The sequence below is a fragment of the Notolepis coatsorum genome (assembly GCF_963971535.1).
Source record: "Notolepis coatsorum genome assembly, chromosome: 12".
NCBI classification, from domain to species: Eukaryota; Metazoa; Chordata; class Actinopteri; order Aulopiformes; family Paralepididae; genus Notolepis; species Notolepis coatsorum.
The window spans coordinates 94,548,556-94,564,106 of NC_140176.1; the positions used below are offsets into that span (position 1 = coordinate 94,548,556).

General features: G+C 43.4%; 1 protein-coding gene across 1 annotated transcript in view; it reads left to right on the forward strand.

Moving 5' to 3' along the window:
- The first annotated feature begins 4,777 nt into the window (after positions 1 to 4,777).
- map3k1 (mitogen-activated protein kinase kinase kinase 1, E3 ubiquitin protein ligase) overlaps positions 4,778 to 15,551 on the forward strand; it is a 117,736-nt gene continuing 106,962 nt past the window's right edge. The window contains exon 1 of the mRNA XM_084325946.1: positions 4,778 to 5,304. Coding sequence (XP_084182072.1) covers positions 4,787 to 5,304 — 518 coding nt within the window. The 5' untranslated portion in view covers positions 4,778 to 4,786. The remainder of the gene's footprint in view (positions 5,305 to 15,551) is intronic.

The following is a 15,551-nucleotide window of genomic DNA, read 5'->3' on the forward strand; positions in this document are numbered from 1 at the left end:
CCGCGTTGATTCAGACTTTGCTCCCGAACATTCTTCTACCCTGCCGGCTTACAACCGGAGGGAACCCCCCTAGTGTCTCCAGCTGACTACGAGTGTGCCTTATGTAATTCTTATGCTACAGGTGGCGTCAGTTATACCCATCTTACTATGCTCATGGACTTACGCTCTTGACCTACTTAAGTGTTCTTCGCCTTACAAGCGCAAGTATAATTCTCATTCTGTAACCTACCGTTGCTGCTATAATAATAAATCCCTCCAAATAGAACTTTAGGTGTCATTGTCGTATTCTTGTGTGGGTGTTCACCAGATATATCATGTACTGTATGGCCAGTAATTAAAGTACATAACTAAGTAGTGGTTTAATAATACCATACTCTCAATACAGTCAGGGAATTGTACCCCTCAGTTACACATAGCCATGAAAGCCTTCATGACAAAGTTGCAATTAATTTCAAGGCAACTAGGCAGCAACAATCTCAAACACATGAAAACCCTGAAAGAAGTCAAACCATCAGCTGATCACCGGCACAGGTACTCATCCATGTTGGGAGCACTGCATGATGAATTTTCAAGGCGTTTTCAAGATTTCAAAAAGGTTGAGGATGAAATGCAGCTGGTTTCCTCTCCCTTTACCTGCAGTGTTGATAGTGCACCCACTGATGTTCAGCTTGAACTCATTGACCTGCAGTCTGATTCACTACTGAAAGAGCACTTTAAGTCAGCATCACTGCTAGAGTTCTGCTCTCAAGGAGGAGAACTTTCCAAACATGAGGAGACATGCTCAGAAGATGTTGGTTCTCTTTGGATCCACCTATATGTGAACAGACATTCTCAGTCATGACGTTTACCAAGTCCAGGTACAGATCCTCTCTCACTGATGAACATCTGGCAGCTGTGCTTTGCATCTCCACCTCAGACATGCAACCTGACTTTGATGGACTTGTTAAAGCTCAACAGAGACTGGATTTATCACACTGAATGAAAAAAAAGAAAGAGCTGAAGAACACTAAAATGTGGAAATATAACAAGTGAAATGGGACACTTGATATTTTTTTTCTTTTTTTTGCACAGTTCTGAAAACATTAAATGTTTAATATAGGCATGTAAAGTAAAAAAGGCTACGGGGACACTTTTCTTTACACAGTTCAGTGACATGTCTTGTTTATTTTGGCTATAAGATGATGTGATGTCTTTAGAAAGCTAAGAAAATCCTTGTTTCAATAGTATATGAAACTCAAAATAATAACTTTATTTGTATAGCACTTTTTCATACATGCCCTTTGTTATTAATGTTTCACATTTTGTTTATCATTTTGGAAATAAATTCTATTTGAATAAATTATATTTTTGAAAACTAACCTCACCTTTTAATTGCCAAATAATAACATACACTCTTACCAGGGGTCAAAACAATGCCATTTACTGCTTTTTATATAGAAATAAAATGTATATTATGCATAATTGAGTTTGGAATTTTGGCCCGGCCCTCCAACATATTTTCAGTTGCTCATTCGGCCCCCCCGGGAAAAATAATTGCCCACCCCTGCTCTATAGTGTGGTAGTGAATGGTTAACCTTCTGTAGTGTGGTAGTGAAAGGTGTGGTAGTGAAAGGTTAACCTTCTATAGCAGGGGTGGGCAATTATTTTTCCCGGATAATTTTTACATTATTACATTATTATTGTTATTGTTATTATTAACAATATTATTATGATGGTTGTATCAACCCTAAATCTGAGTTGGGGGGGGGGGGATGCAATGCAGACAAACAGCTGCATACAGTGCAACCATTTCACTCACATTTGCCCATTCATTTTTGGACACATCACACACCATCGGTGTGTGTACTGTACGTGTGCTGTCATAGCTCCACCTACAGGCCTAATGGAGAACAACAGGATAACACCAGGATGTGAATGGAGGGTGAATGTGAGGTATATCGTGTAAATAAGTTTTGATTGATCGCAAGACTACACTGTAAAAAAATGTATAATAATAAGTTACCAGAACTTACAAATATTGAGTTCAGTTACTGTGCATTAAGGTTTTCAGTTTTCAATCCATAATAAGTTAACAGAAAAATAAGTACACAACCACATTATTTCAACCAAATATGTGTACTATGTTTATTGTCATTGTTTTAAGAACACAAGTTGACTTGGTAATACTCACATTTTGAGTAAAAAAAATTGCTTTTAACATGTGCAATGTTCAATGAAATAGAAAAATAAATAATAAAATGTGTTGATTAATCCCACTGGTCACAATGGTGACTGTAACTGAGGGGTTACAAAACCCTGACTGTATTAAAGATTGTGATATATTAAACCACTACTAGTTATGTACTTTAATTACTGGCCATACAGTACATGAATATATATGGTGAACACCCACACAAGAATACGGCATTGACACATAAATTATATTGGAGGGTTATTTATTATTATTAAGCAACGTTAGGTTACAGATTGAGAATTAGGCTTGCGCTTGTATGGCGAAGAACATACGTAAAGTCAGTCAAGAGCATAAGTCAATGAGAATAGTAGGAATACTAGGATGGGTCTAAGCTGACGCCACCTGTGGTATAGCAATTATATGGGCCACACCGGTACCAACTGGAGACACTGGGTTCCCTCCGGGGTGTAAGGCCGGGAGGGGTAGAGGAATGTTCGGGTACCCAGTCTGGGTCAACGAGGAATAAAGAGGCTCCAGATACAGGAGCCGGTGCTTGTACTCCCTTGATCAGCAGACAAAAGCAATAGTTGTAATCCAATATGCTCGACAGCATGGACGACAGCTAGCCAGCCCCTTCCAAGAGGCGGGCCCGAGTGGTGATCCTCACGAGGTTAAATCCCAAACGACAGTGGAATCAACGGTGCTCTTCTCCGGTGGTCACGGTCCCAAAGCAATATAATCCAACCAGAAAATGGTTCTGCAATCGCCGGTGTCGATTCTCCTGTGTACATATCCAACGGTTCTCGCCTAGGACTCCTCGGAAGTGGGCACGGATTTAGGCCGCACAGCCTGGATAAGTGCACTAGCTAAGACACGACGAACCGATGGTAATGCTGGTCACGGAAGAACTGTAGCCGCACGATACACAATAAATGATCGACTATTACTTCACATTAGATTAAGTCGAACTCAACGTTACTGCGTTAAACTCTGACACTTTAACATTCTATTCGCATGCGGTTCTCAATGCTCTATTTAGATGCAAGGTTGCTCACTTCACTGCACGTTGACTCGTGGTGAAGGCTTTTAGGTTTAGGTAAGACTACTGCTGTTTACACCTGCGCCGTATTTATACGTAAGGTGAATATCTAGTCCCAACCTCAGTTCTTGTCTCGTATTACTGCGCAGACTCTGGGCATGTACTGACATGCCCGGAGTTGCCTTTGAACTTGCCGTTGGGGGCTTGGTCGTTGGCGCCTGGGGCCGCTGTCCAATAGGAGAGCGAATATTACTCTGGTTTGTACGCAGGTAAAGGGATATTCCGTGTATATATACAAATAATATACAAGGTATATCAAACGATACATATATATATTCAGTTTAATCTGGCCCTTCACAACAGTGACCGTAATAATGTTTTTGTTATAAGGCTCTGCTAATGTTACTGAATGATGTAGCAATGTATTTCCAGCTAAATTGAAATAATAAACAAATAAAGGGTCTCAATTAAATATGTGGTAGTAAAAAGAACCTGTGGGAGGATGTCAACAAGATAAATGCGACAAGAGTGAAAAATATTTCACTATAATATTTCAAAGCAAAAAAAATATATATATATTTTTTTTTTTACTGCTTCCCCCTGTGCCTATGAAAATGCCCCTGTGTGCCTATGCAGGCACGCGTGCCTAGGGTTGCCTACCCCTGATCTACACTCACTGCACACACACATCCACACGCACACACTCACTTTAAATAAACACTCACCGTAACACCCACTCTACTCACTTTAGACACTTTAACACACTTTATATTTATTGGCAAAGAGATTGCACTACAATCCATACCTCATTGCACCTTACCTACCTCATCCCATTTCTGCATTGTATCTCACTGTTACTCTTTTTTTACTCTGTATTGTTGACTGAACTCTTTTTGTTTACATACTTTTGACTTTTTCTATTTTATACTTTTTATCTATTTTTTATCTAGCACAATCCCAGGAGCTCATACTGAAAAAAAGCATTTCATGGAAAAGTATTCTGTATTTTACTATGACAACTAATAATAAACAAACTTGAAACTTGTTAGTATTGACCCTTGCGTAAAGGATGCGCCAAGTACGCAAACTGCGCATTTGACGTTCGTATGTAAACATCCCCGTTCTCTCTCTCCTCTTTTTTAAGACTCTTTTTGTATCACAAACTGTACTGTATATTTGTAAATCTGGTCATAAATGTATATTATGAATTGAAAATGGGGGACCCTGATGTAAACAAGACGAACGTCTTTCTCTGGTCTGCATTCCCTTAACAATTGTGCGTATCGAGCCATACTGTATTGTACCCATTCTGCAATCTGTTAATAAAGTTGTCAATCAATAAATCAATCAACCCCATTCTGCAATCTGTTAATAAAGTTTTCAATCAATCAATCAAACTCCCCCAGCTCTTCCCACAGCCCCCCCCCCCCCCCCGGGCCCCTCCCCCAGCTCCTCCCAAAGCTCCTCCGCCTCCCCTAGCTCCTCCCCCGGCCCGGGCCCCTCCCCCACCTCCCTCCACTCCCTCTCTCTCCCCATAGAAACCAAATAAGTGAGAAACTCCGGGACGACAGAAAATGGCGACGGCGGGGAGCCGGACCTCGTCGTCGGATAATAATATATCAGACGGTAGTAATACTAATAATAACGGCGGCAGTAACGGCAACAACTCCGGTAGTAGCCTCGGTCCAGCAGCCTCCGGTGGTAAAGCGAAGAAGAGTAGCAGCAGCAGCAGCGCCGGGGGGGAAACAAACAACTCACAATGGAGACGCAAAGAGTTGCGCAAAGTGCGCAGCGTAGATCTGGATAGAGAGCTGCTGTCTCCAGAGACCGGGACCGCGCCGATCTGCGCGCAGCTGCACTTCTTGTCGTCGGCGCCGCCCGGAGCCGCGGTACAGCACAGCGGCCACATCCAGCAGCAGCAGCAGCAGAGCAACTCCCTGTCGGACCAAACAACCCTGGAGGTGTTGAGGAGTTGTTTTATTAATAAACACAGCGGTGGCGACCATCTCACTAGTCCTGATATTAATAATGATAATAATAACCATGCTGCTGCAGGGACAGTGGAAGTGAGCGCTGCTACACACAATACTAGGTAAGATTTATTATTATTATGATGCATTATGCATTCCCACGTTGTTCTTGCAAGTTGTGCAAACATGCTGTTTCTCTATTTAACTATTTTGACAACCTGTATTAATGATGGATTTTTTAGTCCAATTGATTCACAACTCGGTGAGATAAAGTCATTGCTTTAAAAATTAAGTAGTCCTGTTGATACTTTTTTTTGCATGGCAATGACACTTATTATGAATACTTAGATCAGATTATTATTATTATTATTATTTATTATTATTATTATTTATTATTATTATTATTATTATTATTATTATTATTATTATTATTATTATTATTATTATTATTATTATTATTATTATTATTATTATTATTATATTCAGATTCCTTTATTGTCACAGCTTTTAAAATGTACATACATTCCGAAAACGTGAGATGCTTGTTTTCCTTGGCTCCTCAACCATAGTAGTAGTAGTGTGCAATACAGTGCAATACAACAAATATACTTTAATAATCCTATACTATACAATATAACTTTACTCTATACAATATAACTTTACTAGACATTTTGTGCATGAGGTAGCAGCAGCCCACATTCAACATAATACATCATGTGCAATCTAGAAAGGTTCCACTGATTTAATGGTAATGTTTTCCACAGTTGCATTTGCATGAGAAAAAGTTGTATACCTTTTTTTTATAGCCAATTTGGGCAGGCACCTTCTGTCACATGTATTCTTTCTCCAATCTGCTAGTGCTATTTATTTATATCAATAGATGATAGCACAGATAGCATGGACTATGTTTTGTACAATACCTTGAACTGTGCTTTTGATCAGGAAACCAAAGGCCTCGTAGAAATGTGTCGAGTATTGCAATTTTGCATTGCTAAAATGAATAATTATTATAATAATTTGCACTGCAACGATGCTGAATTATATTTCATGAATAGTTCATGTTTGTTTTGAAATGTGTGCGCAGAGCAACTACTGGATTTCATTCGCTTTGAGGTTTTCCTTTGTGTTTGATATGCTGCAATGATCTTTCAGGCAGGTGTTAATGATTTATTTTCCCTTCCATCTCTCTGGAGTGGAGAGTTTTTTTGTTTTGATGACACGCAACGTGCACTTGTTCTTCACTTGTCACTCTCTGGGGCGAAGGTTCCTGTGGGCTTTTCACCTATTTTGAGTGTGAAAGGGACCCCTGAGTTAATGAGTGACACATAGTGCAGAGATCAGTGAACATAATCACGTGAGAAAGTCTGGAGTCGGCGGGGATGAATGACAGCTTTTTTAGAAAAGAAAGATTGTGAGCCGAGAATTCGTTGCAACATGAGCCGTTGGCTTTTGGAACTGTACAGATAATGAAAGATGAATAGGATGTTGAAAGCTAAAGAAATGGGGACGGGAAAGGGAGCTGGATTCCATTGTGGCGTTTCTTGTCCTGGATAATGGGCGAAGGCAAACCATCAGGATCCCCTCGCAGCACAAAGGTAGAATTCCAACAAACAACTGAACCCTATTCAGCGAAGACCCACTGTCGGCCCTCGGAGGCCTGGGCCCTTTTCCCCGGCCGGCGCACAATAGTTCTCCAGTTGAACTGTGCTCCTCTCTCTCCCCTGATTCTTTTGGGCCGACCGCCCATGAAATACGGGTCCAAAAGAATATATATATATATATATATATTTTATGTCTGATTGTTGTGATCTTCCAAAAATCGATCATGGGGTTTTTTGTTTCTCCCTACGGGGGCAGTTGCTCAATAGTTCCTATTTAGGTTTGAGATGTTGGCTAACGATTTAAAAAAGCTTGAACACATGTCATTAGTCAGCTGAGAAGTGTTGCGTGCGTCCATGTGAGCCCCCCTCCTGCTAGTCCGTGTCCACACACACTCGAGAGTCGAGGCTATTAGCCCAAGTATCATCAGACCACATATCTATTTTTAGCCTACGTATATTTATTATTAGCCCACATATCTATTATTAGCCTATAACTTGTCCTAATAAACTAACCTACACTGTAGCACTCAACACTTTGATGAACATTGTTACTCAGCTGATAGAGTTGTGCCCTTCCTGCTGACTTGTCGTACAGAACTTGTAAGTCGCTTTGGATAAAAGCGTTCAGCTAAATGACTAAATGTAAATTAGCCTACATATTTATTATTGGTGTGTGTATTTATTGTATGTGTATTAGTTAGCCTATGTATTTATTAGTGGTGTGTGTGTTTATTGTATGTATTTTCTATATCTCCATTTCCACGTCTGTATGCAAGAGTTCATTTTGTTGATGGTTTCTGTCAACTTGGGCTTAAATAGCCAAAGGAGTTCATATCCTTCATCTGAGAATCGGTTGACTCTACAAGCTATAGCTACTACTAGTGTTCCATTCATGAAAAGTAGGGGGAAGGTGGGGGGGGGGGGGGGTCCCGTGTTCCGTTCAGTATGTTAGTGCACAGGTCTTCCCTTAAAGGTAGGCAGCCCCATGTCTTCTGGCCTGGAGCCCAAAACGAACATCTTCGGGCCACGTCAAGACACGCGATGGGCAGGGGTGTAAGAAGTACCCAGAAATTATACTTAAGTGAAAGTATGGGTACCGTCTCTAAATCCTACTCAAGTAAAAGTCAGTATCTGGCTAAAAACACACTTGAGTAAACGTCAAAGTTTCAACTTTTTTAAATTTTTAAATTATCTTTTTCCTCCTTTCTTTTTTCCGATTTTTCTCCCATCCCAATATTAGTCGTTATGCCAATTCCCAATCCCCCTTCCTGCTCGTTGCGCACTCTACCCCCTACCGTCGGTCCGGGAGGGCGGAGACTACATGCTTCCTCCGACACATGTGTACCCAGCCCACCGCTTCTTTTCACCTGGCAGCGCGGACTCTCACTGGGAGAGTGTAACGTGTGGAAGGTCACACCTTTCCTAGATCCTTCCCTTGCTGTGCAGGCGCCCCGACCGAACTGTAGGAGCCGCTGTTTACAACGACCAGGACCCACCCTCGCCGGGTTTCCTACCCGCTAACACTGCCAATTGTGTTAGTATGGACGGTCGGCCAACCCGGAAGCACCACAGCTGGATTCGATCCCACTGTCTCGGTGGTGGTAGACAGACGCTTAGTCTGCTGCGCTACCCGGCCGCCCAGTTTCTACTTTTAAATGTACTTACTTAAGTTCTAAAAAGTTAAAGTAAAAACAAATTTTATAAATTTTTTTCGGGTCAATGAAATGTTCCGTTTCGTCCTCTTCATCACTCGTACCATCGTTTGGGGCCATCTTCTGTAGCTTGTCACTCTGACTGTCTATTCTTCTGATAGCAGGTGTTTAATCAAAAATCCCCACTTTCTAGTCTTTGCACAAGGACCAATCAGCATGGGTATGGGCGGGTTAATTTTCCATTGATGGGGATTTGATTGGCTGTTTTTAAATAGTGCAGCCGCAGGATTAATAGCGTTAACGTTAGTTCGGCCAGAGAAACAAATATACTAATCAAAATGGTTGCAAATGTGAGATTTGTACTTTGTCCTTTGTAGGTCTGCATTTTAAATGTTAGGAGTAAAAAGTGGGGCGCGGCTGGGTAGCGCAGTGGAGAATGCACTCGTCTACCACCGCAGAGACTCTGGGTTCGAATCCAGCTGTCAGCGGTACCTACTAACACAATTGGCAGTGTTAGCGGGTGGGAAGCCGGCGGGTTATGTGTGTCCTGGTCGTTGTAAACGGTGACTCTTACTGGTCGGTCGGGGCACCTGTTCAGCAGGGAGGGGATCGGGGGGAAATAGCGGGAACCTCCGCATGCGTTACGCTCCCCCAGTGAGACTCCTCGCTGTCAGGTGAAAAGAAGCGGCTGGCTGACTCCACATGTTTCGGAGGTGGCATGTGGTAGTCTTCACCCTCCCTAGGCCGACAGTGGGGCAATGCGTGCAACGACCAGGAAGGGAATTGGCATAACGACTAAATTGGGATGGGAGAAAAATACAGAAAGTCGAAAAAAAAGATTGATAAAAAAAAAAGGAGTAAAAGTGTAAGTACTTCACACCCCTGACGATGGGGACGGACACGGGGTGTGCGCTCAAGGCACCAACCTACTTGTGAAGTTGCTTTGGGACTCTTCGAATCAGACAAAGCAAACTCCTGTTTTTTTGCGTCAGCAAACGGAGTCACTTACCGACGCGTTGCCCCCAAGGAAAATCAAAGGGCGTCACTCCGCAGTTATTCATAGCCAGTTGTTTTCAGCCCCCCCCCCCCCCCCCCCCCCGAAACAACCTTCACAGGTAGAAGCAGGTGTTGGGAGATATTTGAAGAAGGAGGCGTCGCCACCTGGCCCCTAAGTGCTGCAGTATTTCATTCTGACCGCCTGTGTTGACTGTTAAGGCCACACTGTTGAGAGATGAAAAGAAGCCCTTCTGAGTCACCCGTCTCCTCCCGGCTGAAATGACATGGTTCTCAAACGAGCTGAACAATTCAAACATCTGTGTTTTCCTCCCAAAGACTTCCCTCTCTTATCTACACTGACGGCTGACACGTTAAGATCAGCAGTTTCCTTTGAACTCGCGTTTTTTCCGCTTACTAGACTTGTCTGTGCGTACTAGACTCCCTTCGGGGGCAAGAGTGGATCCGGAAGAGCTTTTTATTGAGACACCTAGGTCTCACAAGGAGCCTATGTTTGTGCTGTAAAACAAGAACAAATCAAAAAGATATCTAAAATGAATGTAGTGTCATGGAATATTACACACAATAGGATAATAATGCCCTGACACCCATGGCTCCACTGAGGCCTATCTTACAGTATTTAGTGTGTGTGTGTGTGAGAGAGATGCATATCCTGTCCGCATTGTGAAGTCGAGGACTAATGGAGCATTGAAGCCAGTGTATCGCTTGCACAGCCCAGGGCCAGAGCTGCCCCTCCACATCCTCCTCGGCACGTCACCAACCCAGACGGTGTTGCTTCACCAGTGGGTCTCAACTCTCGTGTTTTCCCAGCTCTCTCGGGTCATCGGAAGGCACTGAACCTTCTCTCTCTCTCTCTCTCTCTCTCTCTCCGCACCGCTCGGGTCAGTCGTTTACAGTGGAGCCGGACACAACCCTCCGGGGGCAGCTCTCCAAGCGGTGTCGGGGGGCTCTCCACTGACCCGGGGGGGGCTCCAAGCGGGCCAGGGGGCAGCTCTCCAAGCGGTGTCGGGGGGCTCTCCACTGACCCGGGGGGGGCTCCAAGCGGGCCAGGGGGCAGCTCTCCAAGCGGTGTCGGGGGGCTCTCCACTGACCCGGGGGGGGGGGGGGGGGGGGCTCCAAGCGGGCCGGTGGGGGTGAAACCTGACTCTTGTGCTTTTACTTTCCTTTGAAAAGGACAGAAGTTTTCCTTTTGGAAAAGGAGAAGCTGGTCTGTGGCCAACAGGGTGCTCCCTGCCCACAGCTCAGGGTTCGAAATTATGGGGGGCTTGGGCAAAATGCCCTTGAAAATTTACCAAATGCCCTCGAAAATCAGTTTAATGTGGGCAAGAAAAGCCCCAGACACTTTGCACAGATGTTTAGCCCTTAGTATGCACTAGGGATGGGCATTTTAAAGAAATATCCCGATCGATTGATCGCATGCTATACTCGAGTGATCGTGTATTACTCAAAGGGGAAAAAACGTTAAAAAATAAAAATTATATATATATATATTTTTTTGTTTTACTTATTTTTGTTGATTCACGTATATATGTTTAAGGAAACCAACAAACAGTTATAATCTTACACATACATGTGAAAAAATAATGTAAAATCTTCTTTATAAAAAATATTCATAAAAATTATTAATAATTTTGATTTCCCCCCCCCCCGGTGTTTCTCATAGCTACGAGTAACGATTACTCACGCCCATCCCTAGTATGCACACGCACAGTATAATATGCATGTAATAAATAGTTTGTTAATAAACTCTGTTACTTGAACAATTTTCACTGTGCTTTCTTTGTATGCTCCAAAATTTTTATTTAGATTTTATTTATTTAAATTGTATTTAGGAGCACATGTGCTCCTTGGGAAAAACGTTAGCGTAGAGCCCTATATATGGAGACATTAACATTACGTTATCAAACATAGGGACGAAGACTGTAAAAAAAAGTGTCGACAATGTTTTATAATCTTTATGTAAATTTTCATTCGGTGCCCCCGAAATACAAAAAAAGCCCCCGAAAATCAATTAAGGGGGGCAAAAAAAGCCCTGGAATTTTATTTTTAAATTTCTAACCCTGCCACAGCCCCACCATTAAGTTGTGTTTGCGTTCACAGCGGATGTGGCAGGAACTGCTTTACGGTCGGCCGACTGGTCCGATACCAAAGATAAGCCTCTCTGGGGAAATAATGTGGCCTAGTAGTAGTATATACTTATCAACGGTGCTGCATTTTTATATGAATATACTTTCGTTTTCAATTCCTCATACTGTTTTGGTCGTTGACTACTAAATTGACCGTCCTCTTCAACACGCTCCAGAATGTATCGGGCCGTTCTTCTTCTAGGTAAACTAAGTCGTTATCGGATGCGTTATCGTATCGAGAGGTAGTTTCTGCCGGCACACTTCCTTTGGAGAGCACCCCTCCCAGTAATCACACATCTTCTGAGCCAGAAATAGAAACGTTAAAAAAAAAACTCTTTGTGCATCCCCTGTGAGCCACAATTGAGTGTATGCATGCGCCGATAGTAATTTCATCTCTCGCATTTAACGTCTATGACGTAGCCTTCAGATAGGGTTTCCAAAAAACACAATTCAGCTCAACTCTTAGATGTGGACCTTTTTGTTGGGAAGATGTTTAGATCATCGGTTTGTTGTGGAATATTTAAATCAGCCATGACGACGGTGAACTGTTAGAAATTCAAATGAGTCAAATTGTATAAAAATAAAACCGTTTGTTATCTGTTTCTATGGCCACAGAAATAGTATGATCAGTTTATAATCAGACACACAAGCGTCTGACCAGAAAGTGACAAAGAGCTCTGGTCAGACTTACCATTTTAAGTACAAAGTTGACATGACGTCAAAAGATGACATTAATAACAGATCTGACAAGAAAGGTAAACAAAAATGCCCTAGTAGTGAGAAAATGAAAACAAAAGATTAGTCTAGGGGGCTTTGTTCTGTCTCACACAAGAACTGGAGACGCGGCCAAATGTCATATCTCCTGGCCCTTTTGGTTGTTGTTTTAAGAAACACTGTCAGACTGCCGCCCTAGTGTCTGAGCTGTATACTAGTTAAACTATATTCAAGGCCGTACAGAGAATATGTATTTAACACAGAGCTATATGGACATAATAATATTTTCCAAGACGGGCTCTTCTTTTGGTTTTAGCTCCCGGTGGGGGGGGGGGCATTATTTCATTCATGTTGTGCGGTATCCTCTCACTCATCTCTTTGCAGTGCGTCACGGCAACTCAAGAACAGGCACAGAGTCGATGGACGACTGCTGCGAGGGTGCGTCTGTTTTTCTGCCATAGTCTTTTAAAAACATCTGGAACCCCTCCATGACTCAAAGGGTTAAGGGAAAGCCTGCATGAGTCCGGGTCCCCCGGGGCGATAACGATGTCATCGCTTTCTAAAAGTTTGATCTACAGGCCCCCCCCCCCTCACCCAAAGTGTAGTCACACACAGATGTGATGCAACGTCGAGAACAGCTATAGCGGACGAGGTTGTCTGTGGATCGGATATCGGTCACAACTTTACTAATTCCGATTAGGAGTGTAACGGTACACAAAAACCACGGTTCGGTACGTACCTCGGTTTTGAAGTTACGGTTCGGTGCAGGGTTTTCGGTACGGTGGGGGAAAGTTTGGCTTTCCATGTTCCACTCAGGGGTGATGTAGTGTGCAGTAACTAATTGTACTTGTAGGGCTGTCAACGAATATCCTATATTGAAATTAATAATCGTTAGGGGCGGCTAAGTGGCGCAGTGGGCAAGGCGCTCGCCACTAATGCAGGAGATGCTGGGTTCGAGCCCAGCTCTCGGCATTGCTACCAGCTTGGCTGGTCGTTCATACTAACACAATTGGCAGTGTTAGGGGTGGAAAGCTGATGGGTGGGGATCGGACGTTGTGGACAGCGACTGCTACAGGTCGGTTGGTGCGCCTGCGCAGCAGAATCAGGAAGCAACGGGGGCGGCGTGTCCCTCCCTCGCCGCTGAGAGATTGTGCTGTGCATAGGCCTGCCACGATAACACATTTTGCTGGGCGATTAATTGCCCCCGAAAATATCGCGATAAGCGATATTATTGCGACCGGTTAGAGAATTTTTTTTTGGAGAAATTTATTTCCCAAAACTTTTATTTTGAAGCCCACCGCTCCGTCTTTTCCGGTGTTTAAGACTTTTATTTTGAAGCCCACCGACCGGACCGGAAGTATTGTTGTGATTATCAGGTACTTTTTGGGTACCAGAAAAGTCACGTGAAACACTGCAGACCACTGAATAGAGACGCGTCTCTAGGATTTCATAATCATTATGTTTGCAGCAGGCACAAGTGCAATAAACAAAGGATACAGTCACTGTGTATTCTGCCTCATTTATTGATTAAACAAAACCGACATCAACACAATTTGCCACAGAGCGGAGAGTTTAGTCTCGCAAAAAGATCGCTGACTTGTTGAGGCTTGTTGTTAGGTTAGGTGCTAATGTTGTGCTAGCGTTTTAGCATGGCTATCGTACATAGCGTGATCAATATAACTCGCTATTGATTGTTTGTATGAGTAACGTTAATGCTAGTAGAATAGACACAACGTGAGGTAATCACCATCCATTTTAAACCGGTTATTACCTAATGCTAACGTTAGCAAATAGACGCGACTGGTAACGTTACAGCTTGTTAGCCTAATGCTCGTTAACGTTAGCATAGACAGCCTAGCTAACGTTAACGCTTGTAGAATAGACACAATGAGAGGTAACGTTAGCGTTAGCAGAATAGACACAACGAGGGTCTCGTTAATGTTGTTATTGATTGATTGATTGAAAACTGTGTTTACTCTGTTTGTATGAGTAACGTTAATGCTAGTAGAATAGACACAATGAGGGGTAACGTTAGCCCCACGGAGCTCCTGTGCTGTGCTCTGTAGTAAAGCCAGCGGCCCGCCTCCCAACACGGACAGTGACTGACAAGGGGCACTGGGTCCGCCTCATTAAAACAAACGCGCAAATAGCAATTAATCGCGCCCGTCAAAATCATTGCATTCATTTTAATTATCGCGGCAATTAATCGATTTATTGCTTATCGCGGCAGGCCTAGCTGTGCAGGTGAAAAGATGCGACGGCTGCCTCCTCGTGTACCGGAGGGGACACGTGATGCAAGGCTTCGTCCACATTGCAGCCGGCCTGTGGGAGGCATGGCCTAACAGCGTTCGAGACAGGGGAGGGTAGAATTGGACGATACGAAATTGGGGAAGGGAGAAAAATTGAAAATGGGATAAAAAGTAGATAAAAAAGAAATAAAAAATTTAATAATTGACTTTTGTTGACCACAGCAGAGTAGTTCCAGCGCCCTCCTACGTGCCTGCCGGCCAGTGTGCAAGGCAGCGTCGGAGTTGTGGCGTTTGAGTGTGAAATGCGACACTTTGGCTCTCGGGGGGGGGGGGGGGGATTCGAGCGTTTGAGGGAAGTCAAGGTGATTGGCTATTGGCTAACCTCTCGCCCAGGGGGGGTCACATGGTTATGGTGGGCGGGGCTGAGTAGGTGCATTGTGCGCTTTTGATCTTGTTGTTTGACCACGCCTCTCTGTTCCCACCCCTGACCCCTGACCTTGGCCACCAACATTAGAAAAAGTCACATTTTTATTATGCTCTTGGCTGGCGCCAGGCACATTTCACTATGTTCTAGTTAGATTAGGGATTACGCCGTTTTTTTTTTTTTTTTACTAGTCTGCAAAACGCATCCCGATTTGAAACTTATTTTTCCCCACTGGGTTTCTTTCATGGATATTCTGTGCTCCCAGTCTTGTAGATTTGACTGCGTCTCTTTCTGATACAGGCTAACATTGTAGAATCAACAGTTCTTTTCAACAGTCACTGCCATGGCTGGTTTTCTACACCTATAGCTCCTCTATTCCCACTAACATATAGTCGGGGGGGGTGGGGGGGAGGGGACTTTTGTTGAGGCGCAGCTCTCGCCTTTTCTTCCCATACCATAAAACCGGGCAAAGGTTTAAGACTCGGTAAATATAAAGCTTTTAGGAAGGTAACACGGCAATGTTTAGTAACAAGCAGTTTGCCCCGGGTTGCCAGAGACTGAATCTGAAATGCTCTGTTGCTAGGCCGAC